We start from the raw sequence: 17,360 nt of genomic DNA, 5'->3' as shown, positions 1-17,360 counted from the left end.
AGCTGTGTTTACTCTAATTATCCTTTTAAGGATAAATATCCTTAAAAGGATAAATATCCTTTTAAGGATAAATACCTGAAATCCAGAATTGTTAGAGAGCACCGGTGTTGCCCCCATCCAGTGGAGGCGACGTCAGAGTTGTGACAGTTGATACAAGTGACAAGTGAATGTACTACAGGTGTTCTGGCTATATAGACTATATATATATATGGCTGCCGGAACACGAGCAGCAGTCAGCGAGCAGTCCAAGAACAGCAAACTACAAACTGAAGACCTGCCAGCCAGGAGGTACAAGCGGAGGCACATATATAGACAGATAGCAACTAGTCTCCTTCAAAATAAACAGAAAAAAAGCACTTGACAAGTACCTAAACTGAACGTTTAAAGAGGCCTTTTATACTTTACTTCCCTCAGCGATACATACACGTATCCCCATTATTTTGAGCCATACCATATAAAGAACAGGAAAACAGAAGACGTGATTGTCTTCTGTCTGACACATATCTGAAAATAAAGAGAGTGACGACGTTTCGTACCGTCCTGAGCCACTACCAAGTCAAGAATGGACCGAAACGTCGTCAGTTTCCTCTATTTTCAGATGTGTGTGTGTGTGAGTTATGAGTGTAATTTTCATAAACATTATTGTGAGTTAATTGTCTGCATAGACATTAACCTCACAAACTTCGCTAGTAATGTTTCAAATTAATATTGTTTCAAATATCGCCTGAAGGTAAAGGCTTCAGAAGTTTTTTTTAACTTTATTTAATCTTCAGAAGAGTTTACTATTTTTTTCGACTAACTCGATAATAATTACCGAAAAATATAGCATAATTTAAATTAACTCGTCGATATGAAAAAAAATAATTTAGGAATATAAACACTTAGATTAGCAGTGAAACCTGGTATCGAATCCACAGTTATATTGTTTGTTTATACCCTGTAATATATATAACTTTATTCTTGGGTGATCTTGATATATGTCAGTAGCATAGTTTCCTCGAGTCGGCTAAGCTGGGTAGAGAACTTACTCCGGATTAATAAAGTGAATTAATATGTGATTAAATATTATCATTAACAGGAAGGGGAAAGGATTACATCAGCAGCAACAGATAAATCAACAGGAACAACATCAGCAACAGGGGGATTCAGAATACCAACAGGAGCAGTGACTAACATGTCGGTGTACATGATTCTCTTCCTTGTGCTTGGGGTCTGTCGACCTGGGGTGAGTCCAAGTCTGTTTATACTCACGTATTATTATTACTATGTTCTCAGATAACCTTCCTCTCTATAATGAATGTTGACGCTACATGTCAGCCTTTCTCCTTTATTGCTAATCTGGGCTCTGTCAAACTCTCTATGCCAAGTCTTTGTCATCTCACTTCTCATGTTAACTCGTCTTAAAATCTACTTCTTCCCATTTCTAAAACACTTCGACCAACTAGCCAAAATTTAATGGTTTTAAGACAAAACAATTCAGCGTAATATGAACGTGTTCTGTGCATCGATAGGTTGTTTAGGGCCCGAACGTTGCTGGTTAGGAAAAGCAATTGCTCTTTTTACAGACAATATGATCGTAAGAACGATCCTACTGCACCTATCTGTATGTACTCCAGCAGCAGATCATCACAGGAACCCACCTTTGTATTGTTTTAATTGATAACATCTTTACAGTCTAATATCTGCTTTACATATTTATGATAACCTGAGGACAAATGTCCTGTAGGGCTCTGTATCTTGGATTATATTATATACTAATTTTTGTCTCTGATGGGTTAATATCTTGCTTATGTATATAAAGTGTATACAAAGAAAATGTTATGTTATGTATCAAATTATTTATTTTTATGCATAATGTATCTGATCAATACAAATAATGTCTATATTCCTATCTATTAATTAAACTTTCCCTCGATATTAATCATCAAATATTATAAACAAGTTAAGGTAATTATATGGCGAAAGCGCTACTAATCCATTACGATAATGCAGATATATGTACCCAAATAAATAGGAATATATATACCTAATAATTAAATATTAGAATTAATTAATAGGATTAATTAATCCTATTTAAAAATTAGATATTTGTATCTCAATAACGTGAGTAAGCACTAATACTGCTTCCAGCTGGGAGCCGCGGAGATGGACTCCTCGAACGTACGCCGGGCATTGTGCAAGTCACAACCCCTGTGCGGTTTGATAGGGGGTCAGTGCCAGACGAACATACCAGGAAAATGCTGCATATGCAACATCGCTCTTCTGTGTGGTCCATCTTGTTGTTGCTGCTTCGGTTGAGTATACTTTCTTTAAGATTGTTTTTTCACTATATATATATATATATATATATATATATATATATATATATATATATATATATATATATATATATATATATATATATATATATATATATATATATATATGCGAACAAGCCTGGACGGTCTCCAGGCATATATGCAACTGAAAACTCACACCTATATATATATATATATATATATATATATATATATATATATATATATATATATATATATATATATATATATATATATATATATATATATTTATATATATACATATATACATATATTCATATATATCGTATCTTAAAATGAATATTTTTAATACAGAATAATATATATAAATTTTATATGAGTATAACACTAACCACACTATTGAAATGGTTTTTAACATTGACACAGTAAAGACACGTTTCATCTTTCCCAAAGGGAAAACACGCGCATTGGACGGTGATGGTGAGGTAGCAGATGCTGGAGTAAAGATGGAACAACTTGTTAATGTGATGGACGGAGTGCAGGAGGCTGATGATGCAGAGGAACTGCAAGAAAATGAGAGGAACAACGTAGAGAATGATGGAGAATTAGTTCCAGATGCGGTGAAGATGGAAGCTCTCAAGGAGAGGCTGGGAGATATAGAGGAGATAGAGCTGCTTGAGAAGCAGCTCTATGAGAAGGAGACCTTGAAACAGGTCGATCAGCGGTCAGTGTGCGGCAATATGTAAGTATTCCATCTCAAGTGGTTGATGGAATAACCACTTGATGCCCAACTACTTGGGCTGGATGGTAGAGCGACGGTCTCGCTTCATGCAGATCGGCGTTCAATCCCCGACCGTCCAAATGGTTGGGCATCATTCCTTCTCCCCCCCCCCGTCCCATCCCAAATCCTTATCCTTACCCCTTCCAAGTGCTTTATAGTCGTAATGGCTCGGTGCTTTCCCCTGATAGTTCCCTTCCCTTCCAGTGGTGGATTTACCTTATTTCACAAAACTTCTTTCATTTTTTTTTTAGGACAAGCCAATATAATTTTTTCATTCCACTAGAGAATATTTAAGGACGTTTTTTTTTATACCTTGATATACTGTTGAATGTCAGTTGCATAAATATCTTATGACAATTAGAGGCTTGACACACTCAGACGCCTGTCATTAAGCAAGAGTTTTAATGTTTTATTAATGTAATAATCTCTGCTTACTCTTCAGTTTTAGCTTATGAATGATTTTATTCCAAACTTGTCCACCGTTCTTATTATCTCCCTATATATATTTTCCCTGTTGCTATTCTGTGTGTTTTTTAGTGTAACTTGCTTAGTTAATGAGTGTTTCACAGTGTTGCTTAATAACGTTTCCCTTATGGCGATATTCATTCAACGTGTTCTTCTATTCTCTCTCATCCACACTGCTGTTCTTCCGTCGTGGTTCTCCCGTCTCCAGCACCCGCTGTGTGAAAAAAGGCGGGTTCTGCACGTCGAACGCAAAGAACTGTAGCTTCTTAGTCCCTGGCCTCTGTGCACCTTCTCAGTGCAAATGTTGCATCAGTAACTATTCCCACTGCATTATGTCATTAATATATGTAGACCATTTTGTACCCAAAAACTGCATGTATTCAGTTATTGGCAGCCTTGTAAAGCATATAATTTGACGCATTATACGGCCAGAAAATGGGTAAATATATATATATATAAGAACATTATAATGTAATCCTAATCATTCACGAGATATTTATGGTGTTTCCAGACTGTAAAAATCAACCCAATAACACATGTGTAATATCAGGAGGTCAGTGCAAGAAGACTTGCTCGTGTTCAGAATTCCGAAATAAAACGACACCCTGTCAGAGTGAACTTTGCAGGTGAGTTCCTTCTCTCAGCTTGATATATATATATATATATATATAAATATATATATATATATATATATATATATATATATATATATATATATATATATATATATATATTGTGAAGTGGTGCACAAGTAGTACTGAACTGGTGTGCAAGTGGCCTTTAACTCAAGGGGGGTGGGTAGGGTAATGGGGAGGGGTTCAATTTGAGGAAGGCGTACTTCTTAGGGGTGCGTAAGGGGTTTATATGGGGGGAACCCCTAGCCCTTTTCTCCCTTATGGTCAGTGAGTTATCTTTCATTTGGTTATCGTTCTTATATTCTGATAACTATAGCAACGATAATCACCGTTCATGGTACTGTCAACTAACACTCTCCAACGACGCATATCACACGTGTCCACAGATATCTAAGGCCAGGTTTATCCTGAGATGATAACAGCCCTTGTATTTAGAAAATCCAGTGGTCAAATCCAGCCCCACTGGATTTGCTATCCAGTTACACGAAATGGAGCTCCTCCCAAGCTGTAAGCAGTCTGTCAGGATTTAAAGCAAAAATGGAAACCATTAACAGTAAGAAAAAAACATTTGTTCTGCATAATTCATACGCAGGTTTTAGCTCTTAAAGACACTGCCTACTGAACTAAAGGAAGTGACTAATACCAGAGTAAAGATGGACAACTTCATAATTCGAGTGATTTAACAATCTGACTGTTTTAGAATCCTGCGCTCAGATCTCGTAATACGCTTGTATGACACATAGGTATGAGGGTTATTTCAATAAAATATTGTCAAGAAAGTCTTGGAAATACGAGTTGAAAGAGTTCTTCAGTCGTAATGTATTGAAGGAATCTCAGATGTATCAAAGTGGATACAAAGTGGCATTTTGTTATATTTACTTGCCTAAATAGTCTCAACATATCTTTCCAAAGGGCTGATGATGTCACTTAGTTAGTTGATAAACGGAAAGTTTTCCATTGAAATTAGAACTGTTGCAGATAGAAGCAAAGAAATGAAATTTTAACATGTGTTTGAAACATATGCTGACATGGAAGACGGTTTTAATGCTGAACATGTTGTTTAAGATTTGCTACTTGGAACAAAAAGTTCCAAGCAGCACGGGCTATGGTGAGCCCGTAGTTCTCCTTCGTGTTCAATGCTGAACAGATGGCGCAGGTAATAGGAGAACTATTCACTGCAAAATGAACTAACGAGAGATTTTCCAGACATGTCTGAAGTGAACTAAAATCTAATTATAAATATTTTTTCATGTTAGTAAATGCTTCTGTTAATTATGATATTCAGGAAGAATGTGTTGACCCAAAACTTGGCAAGAAGATCAAAAGCACCATTGGTCGTCTTTTTAATTCACTTTTCAGCTTTAGTTACACTAGAGTTTGAGTCAAATATTTTCTAAAGACAGTTAATTACGTAGTTTTCTATATTTAAAACCCAGTATATTTGCCATGAAATTAATAATGCACAACCCCAGGGGACGTATGTGTAATTGTTCTATAATTTTCTTTTCAATGGCTATTCATGTTTAAGAAAACACATTATTAAATGGCTATATAGTTATCCATTTATTGATGCAGATTTACAAACATGCACAAATGAGTATTATTCTGCTTATATTATTATCAGTAAGGAGATAGATGACATTAATAATGCTCACAAGCAGGCGATGAGTCACAATAACGTGGCTGAAGTATGTTGACCAGACCACACACTAGAAGTTGAAGGGACGACGACGTTTCGGTCCGTCCTGGACCATTCTCAAGTCGATTCAACGAAACGTCGTCGTCCCTTCAACTTCTAGTGTGTAATCTGGTCAACAATGCCCACAAGGTTCGTGGAGGGAACAAGGGTCTAAATATCTGCCTTAACTGCTGTACAAGTGGTCCTGATCTGCATTATTCTCCACGTAGCTGCTGCCAAGCCTGCCAGTCCACTACCAATTGCAGCGCCGGGCCCAACACTGGCAGCTGTGTCGCCAAACCGTCCTGTTGCAGATCTCCAGACTCTTACATCACCCCGGGCGGCTGTGTGTCTGAAAAATGTACGTGTTGCAAGACTTGCCGAAGAGAGAAGAACTGCCAAGCCGTTGATGGGTATTGTGTGGCGGAATCCAAGTCTTGCAAGTCGAAGTATGTTGCTTTTCCTTGTGGCTGCAATGACAGCAAGAACTGCAAGTGCTGCGTGCCAGGTAAGCACCGTTCTGGAGGGCGGTAGTGATATATGATTCAAAAACTAATCAAATAACGATAACAAAATTTGGAGGCGATGAGTCACAATAACGTGGCTAAAGTATGTTGACCAGACCACATACTAGAAGGTGAAGAGACGACGACGTTTCGGTCCGTCCTGGACCATTCTCAAGTCGATTCAACGAAACGTCGTCGTCCCTTCACATTCTAGTGTGTGGTCTGGTCAACAAAATTTGGAGTTTATTGATACTGATCATTACACAGTCTAGCAAATAACGTTCACATGGCGTGTCATTTTTCATCATTCATTTTCTTGCATTGTAATCCAATTAAATCATCTCTTTACAGTGAAAAATCAAACTAAATTTTTCTGCAACGGAACCTCAACTACCTCAACTACCACAACTACCACAACTACCACAACTGCACCATAGAAATCATCAGACTCTTCATCCCTGGGAGCCTCTACCACCACTAGGCCATGGAGATCATCGAACTAAAAATAAGCAATAAGCATCACAATAAGCATCACAATAAGCAAATAAAATGAAAGAATATAGATTTGGAGAAATGTTGCAATGCTCCTACTTACTAAATACATCCTCATATTGAACATATTCGTCCTATCATTTGTCACAGGTCACCCTACACTTAACCAGTGCCACCTCATACTTACCTCATACTCAATCGTACTAAACGGTTGAACTGCTCAATTCAATGTGCAACATATGAGTAATCTAAATGAAAATATACCTGATGAGGAATGCGGCAGTGTTATTCAACGAGGCATCTTACTGAATAACTTATTTACCTAATAACTTACTTAATGAATAACTTACTGATACGGTGACGAGAGACACTGGCAAATGTTGAGCAGGAACTCAAGAGATTTTTTCTAGATTTCTTTTTGTGACACGAAAGTTCAGAGTTTAACAGACAGACCTATCATACTGTAGGCTGAAATTCTATTTTAGCAGATAAGATAAAATTACTGATTTTTTTAAGGGATTAAATGCTCTAATTAAACTGTTCTTTTAACATTTCTGAACACATTTCATTAAAGAACATCAAAGATAAGTTACGGAGAAGTAAGGGTTTATAGACCAAATAAAATCGTCATGTATGGAAAAGATTCTCAAGGTCTATGAGGGACAATACACAATGTTGTAAAAAAAATCAATATTGTTACACACTTAAACAGTAATCTCTTTCATTTTGCTTGAACTCAACTCGTACCTTGTGGGTGCTATACACAGGACCTGTTATTAACAGTATTCTAAATTCTTTTGATGTCTTTCTACTTAGGCCTTGATATCAATGTCTTCAACCCCTCTGTTGTCACCTCCAGTGGGCTTGAAAACCAGCTTTTTCTATCCATTGATGTCCCACTCCATCCATTGATGTCCCACTCCATCCATTGATGTCCCACTCCATCCATTGATGTCCCACTCCATCCATTGATGTCCCACTCCATCCATTGATGTCCCACTCCATAAGTTACGACACATTCATTTAATGATCCTGTGAATTTTCTTGTATGTTATAGACCTCAACCCCTTCCTAATTTACCTCACCGATGTTCTCTATTAGCTTGGAAACCGGCACCTTCTGCTCTTGTAAAGTGCTTCTCCATTGGTCTAGACAATTATACCTGCGTCCTTTCTTGTGTGATCTTGACGCAAATACATTCTTATTTGCATTTAATAAACTGTTTTATTACTTTAATAGCTGAAGATTTTTGTTCAGTTTTGAGATCACATAATCTTCAAATCTTGCACTGTGTGTGGTTACGGTAGTCTTCATTCTTAAGGTAAAACTTACCAATATATTTATGGTGGAAGAAAATCTAGAATTTGGTTCACAACAAATATTATTATATCAAAATGCATGTTAACATTGTTTAGTAAAGGTGGCTGAAAAAAATATATATATATTTACTAAGAAGGCATTGGTTTAATATTCATCATTTATATAATTACTTCGAAATTAAATATATTAAGCAGTATATCTAAGCTCTTTGTTATGTCTTTTCCTACATTTTCATTTCCAGAACCTTTCCAAAAGTTTAACTTCCATTTACATGAATATCAAATTACAAATTACCTACTTAGTTAATATGCAAATATTTGTTTTCTCAAAATTTATGCTAATCACTAAATTTTTCAGTCTCTTTGTATTTCGGCTGTATCTCTCCAGTTTTCCATAAATAAGAATAGTATACTAGTCTTAATTCATACGATATGTTGAATAATTGTTTTGATTGGAAATAAACGTTGCATGCAAAACCTTGTTTTTCATCCTAGTGTAAGTGTTGTAATCTGTGTCGGAAATTTTGTAAACACAATAATATGTTGAGATGAGTAATAATTACAGAAAATAACATCAATTTTATGCTCTCTTAACATGTAAACATATCAGAGTTTCCCCTGAACGTTGATGTCTCATCTCACGAAACTGCTGAACACCAGCCACTATGTAATCACTGGCTTACCTGAAGTGGGTTTCAAGAGTTCTAATATTCTCTCCCCCCCAAGTCTGGCATGAGGCCACTTACTGAATAACATGGGGCCACTTAAGGAGACTCCTACATATTAGGGAAATGATGAGAGATCTCCCAAGTTCTCTGGACAAGATCTCCCAAGATCCCTGAACGAGATCTCCCAAGATCTCTGACAATGAGGTAATTACATCTGTTAAGTAATTGAGTATAAGTTTTTAGTGGAAACGCATAGTATTGAGCCAGATATTAATTGTTAATTTGGCGCAAATTAAACTAAACCGACACTTGTTCTTCTTTAGAGTTTCTCATACAAATCTGATATTATATTACCATTATTAATTAACCATTAATATCATGATTAACTAGTCTACACATGCGATATATGCCATTATCATGTTTCGTCTATTAGCTTATCTAGATGTATTTAAATATATTCAATATATATGAAAGCGAGAAACAACCATTGATATAATAAGACATAAAATTTAATAAAAACTCGGACACATAAAATTTAAAAACCTTTAACAAAAACTTCGAAACAAGTATGTTACAAATCTGTACTTAAAGTAAAAATAATACAGCAAGCAAAATTATATAACGCCAAGTATAGCCAGATATAGCCAGATATAACAGTGCTAGAAACACCTCTAAATCATAGGTATCTATGCTACAAATAACAATGTTATATCAAGAGTCAAAATATCAGAAAAATGTTAAAGGTTTGGAAAATAGGCGTGTGTATTATCACAGTGGTATCACAGTAGCTGCTATCATTCTTGTTTACCCTCACAGTAGTTGCTATCATTCGAGTTTACATTCACAATAGCTGTAATCCTTCTAGTTTACTTTCACTCCATTCGCTGATTGGCGTACTCCCTATTGTGATTATAGGTCTCCACTCACTGATTGATGGATACCTCTTACAAATTGATAAACTCCTCCCCCCTCACTGATGGCATAGTAAAGGTCTCCACCACACATTGATCGGAAGAATACACACAACAATTGGAAACCAATCACTGATTGAAGGTCGTCTCATAACAACTAGAGGACTCGACACTGTGGTTAAGGGACAAGGCAATGAGCGGAGGACTAAACTCACTGATTGGGGATATCCTCAATGACTGAAAGGACTTCACAAACTGATGCAAGGACTTCACAAACTGATGCAAGGACTCTATACATCAATTGAAGGACTCTACACAATGATTAGAATTCTCACCAAAATAGTGTGTACAAAATGGATCACTTTGTATGGAGTGATCCTAACAAAGTTTCTAACAATTCTGACCCTTCTGTTTTAAAGTGGTTTATAAATGCATAAATACGATCGATATTGCTGAGAGTCGTTGGTTAAGACAAACTAAGGAAGATGGATGAAACCAAACATATCTGCAACCACTGTGGATGCGTACGACATATGTAAAATGAAAGCGTATTTTTGTCACGTGGATTAGTTATATAAATAAAGATGCAGTTAAGTTGCATTTGAATGCAAAGCAAGTGACTGTTTTCCTCCCCCATGAGTAGAGACTTTATTGCAGTGTGATGTGTCTTGGGTATTCTTTGTAAGGCAATTATGTACATGAATATATCATATGCTGTATAATCGATTATTTTTTGGATATGTTTACGTTACAATATCTAACATTTTAAATGAATTTGTGACTATGTCTCAAGTTCAATGTCATAAGTGAATTCGTTGTCTAATTTTACAAAACTCATCAAAAAGTTATCTTGAGATGATTTCGGGGCTTAGCGTCCGTGCGGCCCGGTCTTCGATCAGGCCTCTTTTTTGTTACACATCCTCCAGGAAGCAGCCTGTAGCAGTTGTCTAACTCCCTGGTACCTATTTACTGCTAGGTGAACAAGTGCACCAGGGTGAAAGAAACTCTACCCATTTGTTTCCGTCTCCGCCGGGGATCAAACCCAGAACCTTAGGACTACGAATACCGAACGCTGTCCACTCAGCCGTCAGGCTTCTGTACTTGCACAGAAAATATGACACACTACAGTGTGTCATATTTTACACATATTTTGGTATATTTTGTACACACACAGGTGCACAGTCACACCTGTGGAGCCACGTTATAGTGACTCACCGTCAGCTTGTGTTGATGTGAGGAGAGTGATGCCATAAACTAATTTCATTTATTACATTACTTCATGGTAAATCTTACAATATACATTTGTGTCCCCTAAGAATAATATTATCATGATTCAATTGATGTGTTGAATGCGAGCGGATATCAGCCTGAAGGCAGAATTCACAGAGAGTATTTGTGATGTCCATCATGTGGGATTGACGTCATGGTGGCGACAGTTGTGGTAGATGGCAGGTAAGATAACCTCAGGTGTTCTGGCCAGGTGTGTGATATCGAGCAGTAGTCAGTGAGCAGCAGTCTACGAACTGAAGCGTAGGCGGCCAGAAGGTTATAAAACGTAGCCCATTCAGACAGACAGCATCCGGTCACCAACACGGTAAACACAACATCAGACATCAAAGTTAAGGTAAGCTGAGATGATCTTCTCGTTTCCGTACTATCTCTCTCTCTTATCTCTCACTCTGTCTCTCTCTCTCTCTGTCTCTCTGTCTCTCTGTCTCTGTAACTCTGTCTCTGTCTCTCCGTCTCTCTCTTTCTCTCTCTCTCTCTCTCTCTCTCTCTCTCTCTCCCTCTGTCTCTCTCTCTCTCTCTCTCTCTCTCTCTCTCTCTCTCTCTCTCTCTCTCTCTCTCTCTCTCTCTCTCTCTCTCTCTCTCTCTCTCTCTCTCTCTCTCTCTCTCTCTCTCTCTTTCTCTCTCTCATATACAAATACAAATACAATAGAGACTTAATGATAGAAACTTTGATAATGAGGAATTTTCAACACATTTTTCCATACATCACCGAAAGGAAAATACTTCAAAAGTTAAACTATTTAATGTTTTTTTCTGGAAAATATGCACGACTTTGAGTGTATCGATATTAACTTTTTTTTTAGGAGCTTAAATGTTTAGCTGAGCAATAAAAAGTTTGTTTTTTAATTCCATAAACTTCTATCCATTCCCCATTTACATTGTTAGTTTATATTATGGAAAATATGACTTTGCTTCTGCGTGATCCAGATGCGAATATATCAGTTAAACAGTTTGCTCCGAAGTCGGCTTAACGGTTCAGTGATCCGCCTTCGGATTAATAAACCAAAAATGATTCATTATTATCGTTTTAACAGGAAGGGGAAAGGATTACATCAGCAGCAACAGATAAATCACAATGAGCTACATCAGTAACAACAGGAGTTTCAGAATATCAACAGGAGCAGTGACTAACATGTTGTTGTGCCTGATTCTCTTCCTCGTACTTGGGGTCTGTCGACCTGGGGTGAGTCCAAGTCTGTTTGTCCTCACGTATTATTACTACGTTCTCAGATAACCTTCTTGTCTCTCTCTCAGCATCAAGTCATCTCAGTGCTATCTTGTAATGCGATATGTGTTAACATCTTGTCTTTCTACACTGCTTTGTTATGTTATGTATGTTACCCAAGATGAGATCTCTTGTAGAGATCTGTGTCCTTGAATATATTATACATTGAATCTTACCTATCGGTAGTTAATATCCTGTTTATGGTGATACTGGGAAGTAATTAAGTTATTTCTGAAGTAAATCTTCCATTTGGCAATGATTCGTTTGCCGGATATTAATCAGATGAAGTAATCAAGGTAATTATCGCGAGATAGCGCCGTGACATTATAAAAATATAGATATTTAAACCAAAATTATAGGAAATTTGTTACACATTAACACGAGTTAAAATTTCAGTTGGGAGCCGAGGAGGAGGAGGAGGAAGAAGTGAAGGCCGTGGAGGTACGACAGCTAAACTGTCCGTGGAGTCTCGTGTGCTTGTGGATCTGGGGTCAGTGTGTCCCAAACAACTCGACAATCAACTGTAGATACAACTTCACTAATCTCTGTGGTTCATCTTGCTATTGCTGTTGGGGTTAGTACCTTATACCTGGACGTTTCTGTGTCAAACCATTAAATAAAAATGTATGACTCGTGGAAAGAATGACTTATTTATCCCTTATGAATTGTTGTTAGTTGGTGATGATTTCAGAATTTAATATATATATATATATATATATATATATATATATATATATATATATATATATATATATATATATATATATATATATATATATATATATATATATATATATATATATATATTCATAAAACTTATTGTCGCTATTAAGGCATTTTCTCAATAATCGCCAAGGAAGGAGACGAGCTCTAAACGTGGATGACGAGGAAGCAGATATTGGAGTAAAGGTGGAGCAACTGATACATCTGAGAGATGGAGTGCAGGAGGCCGATGATGCAGAGGAAATGGAACAACAGGAGAGGAGGAACGAGGTACAGAAGAATGAAGTGTTAGTGCTGAAGGATATGAGAGATACGCTGAAGATGGAAGCTCTTGGGGATATGCTTGAAGGAATAGAGGAGATGGAGAGGGAAGAGGAGATAGTGAAACGTGTAAGCCAGCTGGATGGGAAGGATATTGAGATGAAGGATGGGGAAAGTGCAGCATCCCTCGTCTTGAAACAAATTGATGAAAAGGCTCTGTGTGCTACCATAAGGTAAGGTAGTTTAATTTCTCTAGTAGTTTAATTTTAATTTCCTCTTTAATTTCACGGAACTCCATATTTCTGGCGTCTATCGAACGATTATACTTAACAGCGTGTTTAATCTCGTGACACTTGTGCTGTTCAATAAATATATCGTTCAATATATATTCGTTCAATATATTCAGTTCAATAAATATATCGTGACAAGCAAATTCCTTGACACAAAAACTTGTCAGGAAGTAACAGTTTTATAGCAAGTTGAACTTTTCTTGGTGTAATATATTTTTGCTTCATAATAAAAATATGTTTCATGTTTTATTTTACTTAATAAATTATCGTATATTCACCATGTCCCCGTTCTTGCTATCGCTATATTTCCTCATTAATATTTTATTTTTATATTTTACTCAACTAGTTCAAGTTACGAGTTTTCCTCCGTGTTTCTTAATGTTTAAATTATTCCACTCGCTTCCCTTCCACCGTGTTCTCCTGTCCACTCTTATCCATACCGCTGTTATACCCCTTGTTCTTATACCGCTGTTCTTGTTCTTATACCGCTGTTCTTGTTCGGTGTATGTTCCCTGTTCTCAGGGATCGGTGTCACCAGCTTGGCGGGAGTTGTTCATCGAGAGGAAAGAACTGTGATTTGATGTTCCCTCCTAAGTGTATGCTCCTTCCCTGCTCCTGCTGTGTTGGTAACTATCACCTCTATAGCTGTGCCTCTTCACTCTACATGTATTCTGAGAACACACCCACAGGAACTGTGATTCGGATTCGAACCTATGCGCTGGGTATATTCCCAGACACATGCTCCAGGAGACGACTATAGGACGACTCCTGTGTCGTCACTGTGACACGAACAGTACCTGTGAGCACTGTGGCCTGGTCACGTCCAGACTGAGGTCACCGTAACGTAACATGTTGTTGTTGTTAAAGATTTAGCTATTCTGGACGGAGTGTCCATGTAGCATGGGCTATGGTGAGCCCGTAAATAACGTAACAATGTTTTGTTCTCATATAAATTATCATCCACACTTCCGTGGAAATTAACATTCTATTCACCTGGGTTGTAGGAGACTCGAACTGTGAGCACCCCCATAGGCTCAGGGGTCCACGGTTCACAGCCCAGGAGAATGAAATGTTTATAGTTCTCAAGTTAATAATTTGTAAGACATAATAATTTATTGTTTACCTATTTGTATTCGTTCTGTATCAACATTAATTCAATTCATTGTTGATATAATGTGTTTGTTTTGTAACTACTAATGACATTATATTTTATGTGATATTCTCTTTCTTGAACTAATAATAATAATTACTTATTTGCACTCTATATTTTTTCAGTCATTTTTAAACTGTAATGTTTAATGCCGTTATTGTAAATATTAGGTAATTACCCCCTCGTAATTACATTATTACTCGAATGTAGGAAGACAGTAAATTTAAATAGAATTATTATTATTATTATTATTATTATTATCTAAATTTAACATAATGTCAAGAATTCACAGATTGCTTGTCGTTTTTTTAGATTGTGGAGAGAAAAATAACTCGTTGTGTAATGAACACAGCGGCCACTGCAGGAAGGAATGCTTGTGTACAGAATACAGGAATACAACGACTCCCTGTAATAGTGTATACTGTAGGTGAGTTTCTTCCCGCTCCATCGCTGGTATGTTCATGTTCTAAACAGGTGAACAAGTAGCTCTGATCTGGTGTACAAGTAGTTGAACAGTGTACAAGGAGTTCTGAACTGAACTAAAAATATTACTGATCCTGATGACCAAATCAAACACCGCAAGATAAAGAGACGACGACGTTTCGGTCCGTCCTTGGACCAGTATCGAGTCGATGGTGATAAATCGACTTGATAACGGTGCAGAACAGACCGAAACGTCGTCGCCTCCTCATCTCATGCTTGGGTCATCATTATCTTCAGCCACGTTATTGTGACTCATCGTCTGCATTACTGATCGTGTGGTGTATCTACGTTATTTCCTTTCGTAGCTGCTGCCAGGCATGTCGGGCTACTCCGGATTGCAGATCCGGGCCAAATACTGGCAGGTGCGTCGCTGACCCGACCTGTTGCAACTCCGTGACGTCGTACGTCAGCTCTGACGGCTGTGTGACTGAGAACTGTGTGTGTTGCAAGACGTGCCGAAGAGAGCAGAAGTGTGCTGACGTGGCCGGCTACTGTATAACGGCCACAGGAACTTGCAACCCGGGCTACGTTGCTTTCTCCTGTGGTTGCAACGATGGCAACAGCTGCAAGTGTTGCGTGCCAGGTAAAGAGAAAAAGATGAATATTGATGATTTATGGATTATGCTTCTTTTCAGAAGTCTCTGGCATATTCGTTACCTCGCATTTTAATCCTAATAAATCATTTATTTACAGAATCAAACCAAGCTAAGTTCTCCTGCTAAGGAACCTCTGCAACCCCCTCCCTGGAAACACAAACCGAAACTGTCTCTATTTTCAGCTTGTTACAACTTGTAATAAAGTTGTTACAACTTGTAATAAAGTTGTTACATCTTGGCTTAACGTGTTTATGACGTATTAGAACGTTGTTACAACTTGCTATATTGGCTGTTATAACTGGTTAGGTGGTGTTAAAACTTGTTCGAACGTTGTACCAACGTCGAAGTTTCGGTGTGTGTGTTTGGCGGGCTCCCCCTTCTTGCAACTAAACCACAGAGTTCATTCGACTATTCATCCCAGGAAACCACTACCCCCACTACGCCATGGGATTCATTTAACTGAACAGTCATCACCACCAGCTAATGAAATGAAAGACTACAGATTTTGTGTCATGATACAGTGTTTATGGTGCTTGAGAACGAGTTGTCTCTTTCGCTGGGCGACTTCGTAAAATATTCGTTGCTCTGCAACTCATCTCGCGAACTCTTGAAATATATCACACCTTATATGTTAAATGCCTCTTCGTACTTTTCATATGCAAATACTTTGAATTCTCACGATGAAATTGGGTATAGGTATGAAAGGTAAATATTTGCACACTCACTATATTTTCTTTCTGCTAAGTTTACAATTTAAATTATTATGTTTTATTATTTGCACCGTGTGTGGTTATGGAAGTGATGATCCTGAAGCTAAAAACTTACTAATTGAAAAAAGGAAGGAAATTTAGATTTTGGTTCACAGTAAATATGAAATTTACATTTACATCAAAATGTATTTTAGAATTGTTCAGTGAAAGATACTGAAAATAATTAGTTTACAAACAAGGTATTGATTATATTCTTAGCATTTGTGTATATGAACTTTCATTCATTTTCTAATAAAATGCTGTAAGCAGCATTTGTGGGGTTCATTTGTATCTATCTCCTAACTTAAGATACATCTCCCAAAGTATAACTTCAATTTACATGCACACCAACTTGTTTTTAGCTAAAGGTTAATATATAGAATATTTATTAGTAATTGGCTAAATAAATATTTGTCCTGTATTTACATGTCAGTCACGAAATCTGTAAATCATTTTGAACTTCAGCTGCGAAGTTTCATTTTTCAAATTCTAAGCAAAATATGTAAATAATACATTCTGATGATGTAACAAAGAAAATAAAAGATACAATACATTTTAAGTCATTTGACATGTTAAATATTTGTTTTTTATTAGAAATAAAGTCAGCATGTCAAAAGTTCTTTCCACATCCTTTTGTGTGTTTTGTATTACATGTAGAAATATTTTCATGAATAACAATAATATGCTGCGTTGATAGGTAATACCATAAGAGGAACAAGGGTTTTGTTAGATATTCAAAATCAACTCAATGATTGATCAAGGGTTTGAAAATCCTTAGAAAAATGTGACCATGGTGTCATTAAGCACAAAATGTGTTCAAAACGACTAACCAGAAAAATTGGAAGATGGATCTTCAGTT

General features: G+C 36.9%; 2 protein-coding genes across 2 annotated transcripts; both read left to right on the top strand.

Moving 5' to 3' along the window:
* Positions 1 to 238: 238 nt before the first annotated feature.
* On the top strand, positions 239 to 8,632 carry LOC138366234 (uncharacterized). The gene is made up of 8 exons (XM_069327158.1): positions 239 to 288; positions 1,079 to 1,225; positions 2,131 to 2,293; positions 2,733 to 3,021; positions 3,734 to 3,837; positions 4,037 to 4,151; positions 6,069 to 6,346; positions 6,696 to 8,632. The coding sequence occupies exons 2-8, from the start codon at positions 1,175 to 1,177 to the stop codon at positions 6,779 to 6,781; spliced, it is 1,086 nt and encodes a 361-aa protein (XP_069183259.1). The 5' UTR covers positions 239 to 288; positions 1,079 to 1,174; the 3' UTR covers positions 6,782 to 8,632.
* Positions 8,633 to 11,224: 2,592 nt separating this feature from the next.
* On the top strand, positions 11,225 to 17,052 carry LOC123757570 (uncharacterized). The gene is made up of 8 exons (XM_045741326.2): positions 11,225 to 11,358; positions 12,059 to 12,207; positions 12,646 to 12,823; positions 13,106 to 13,466; positions 14,046 to 14,149; positions 14,986 to 15,100; positions 15,462 to 15,739; positions 15,850 to 17,052. Exons 2-8 carry the CDS (start codon positions 12,100 to 12,102, stop codon positions 15,876 to 15,878), a joined length of 1,173 nt encoding a protein of 390 aa, XP_045597282.2. The 5' UTR covers positions 11,225 to 11,358; positions 12,059 to 12,099; the 3' UTR covers positions 15,879 to 17,052.
* The last annotated feature ends 308 nt before the right edge of the window (positions 17,053 to 17,360 follow it).

Source organism: Procambarus clarkii, chromosome 19 (genome assembly GCF_040958095.1).
Source record: "Procambarus clarkii isolate CNS0578487 chromosome 19, FALCON_Pclarkii_2.0, whole genome shotgun sequence".
Taxonomy (NCBI): domain Eukaryota; kingdom Metazoa; phylum Arthropoda; class Malacostraca; order Decapoda; family Cambaridae; genus Procambarus; species Procambarus clarkii.
The sequence above is the reverse complement of the archived record's forward strand: the minus strand, read 5'-3'. Positions and strand labels throughout refer to the sequence as shown.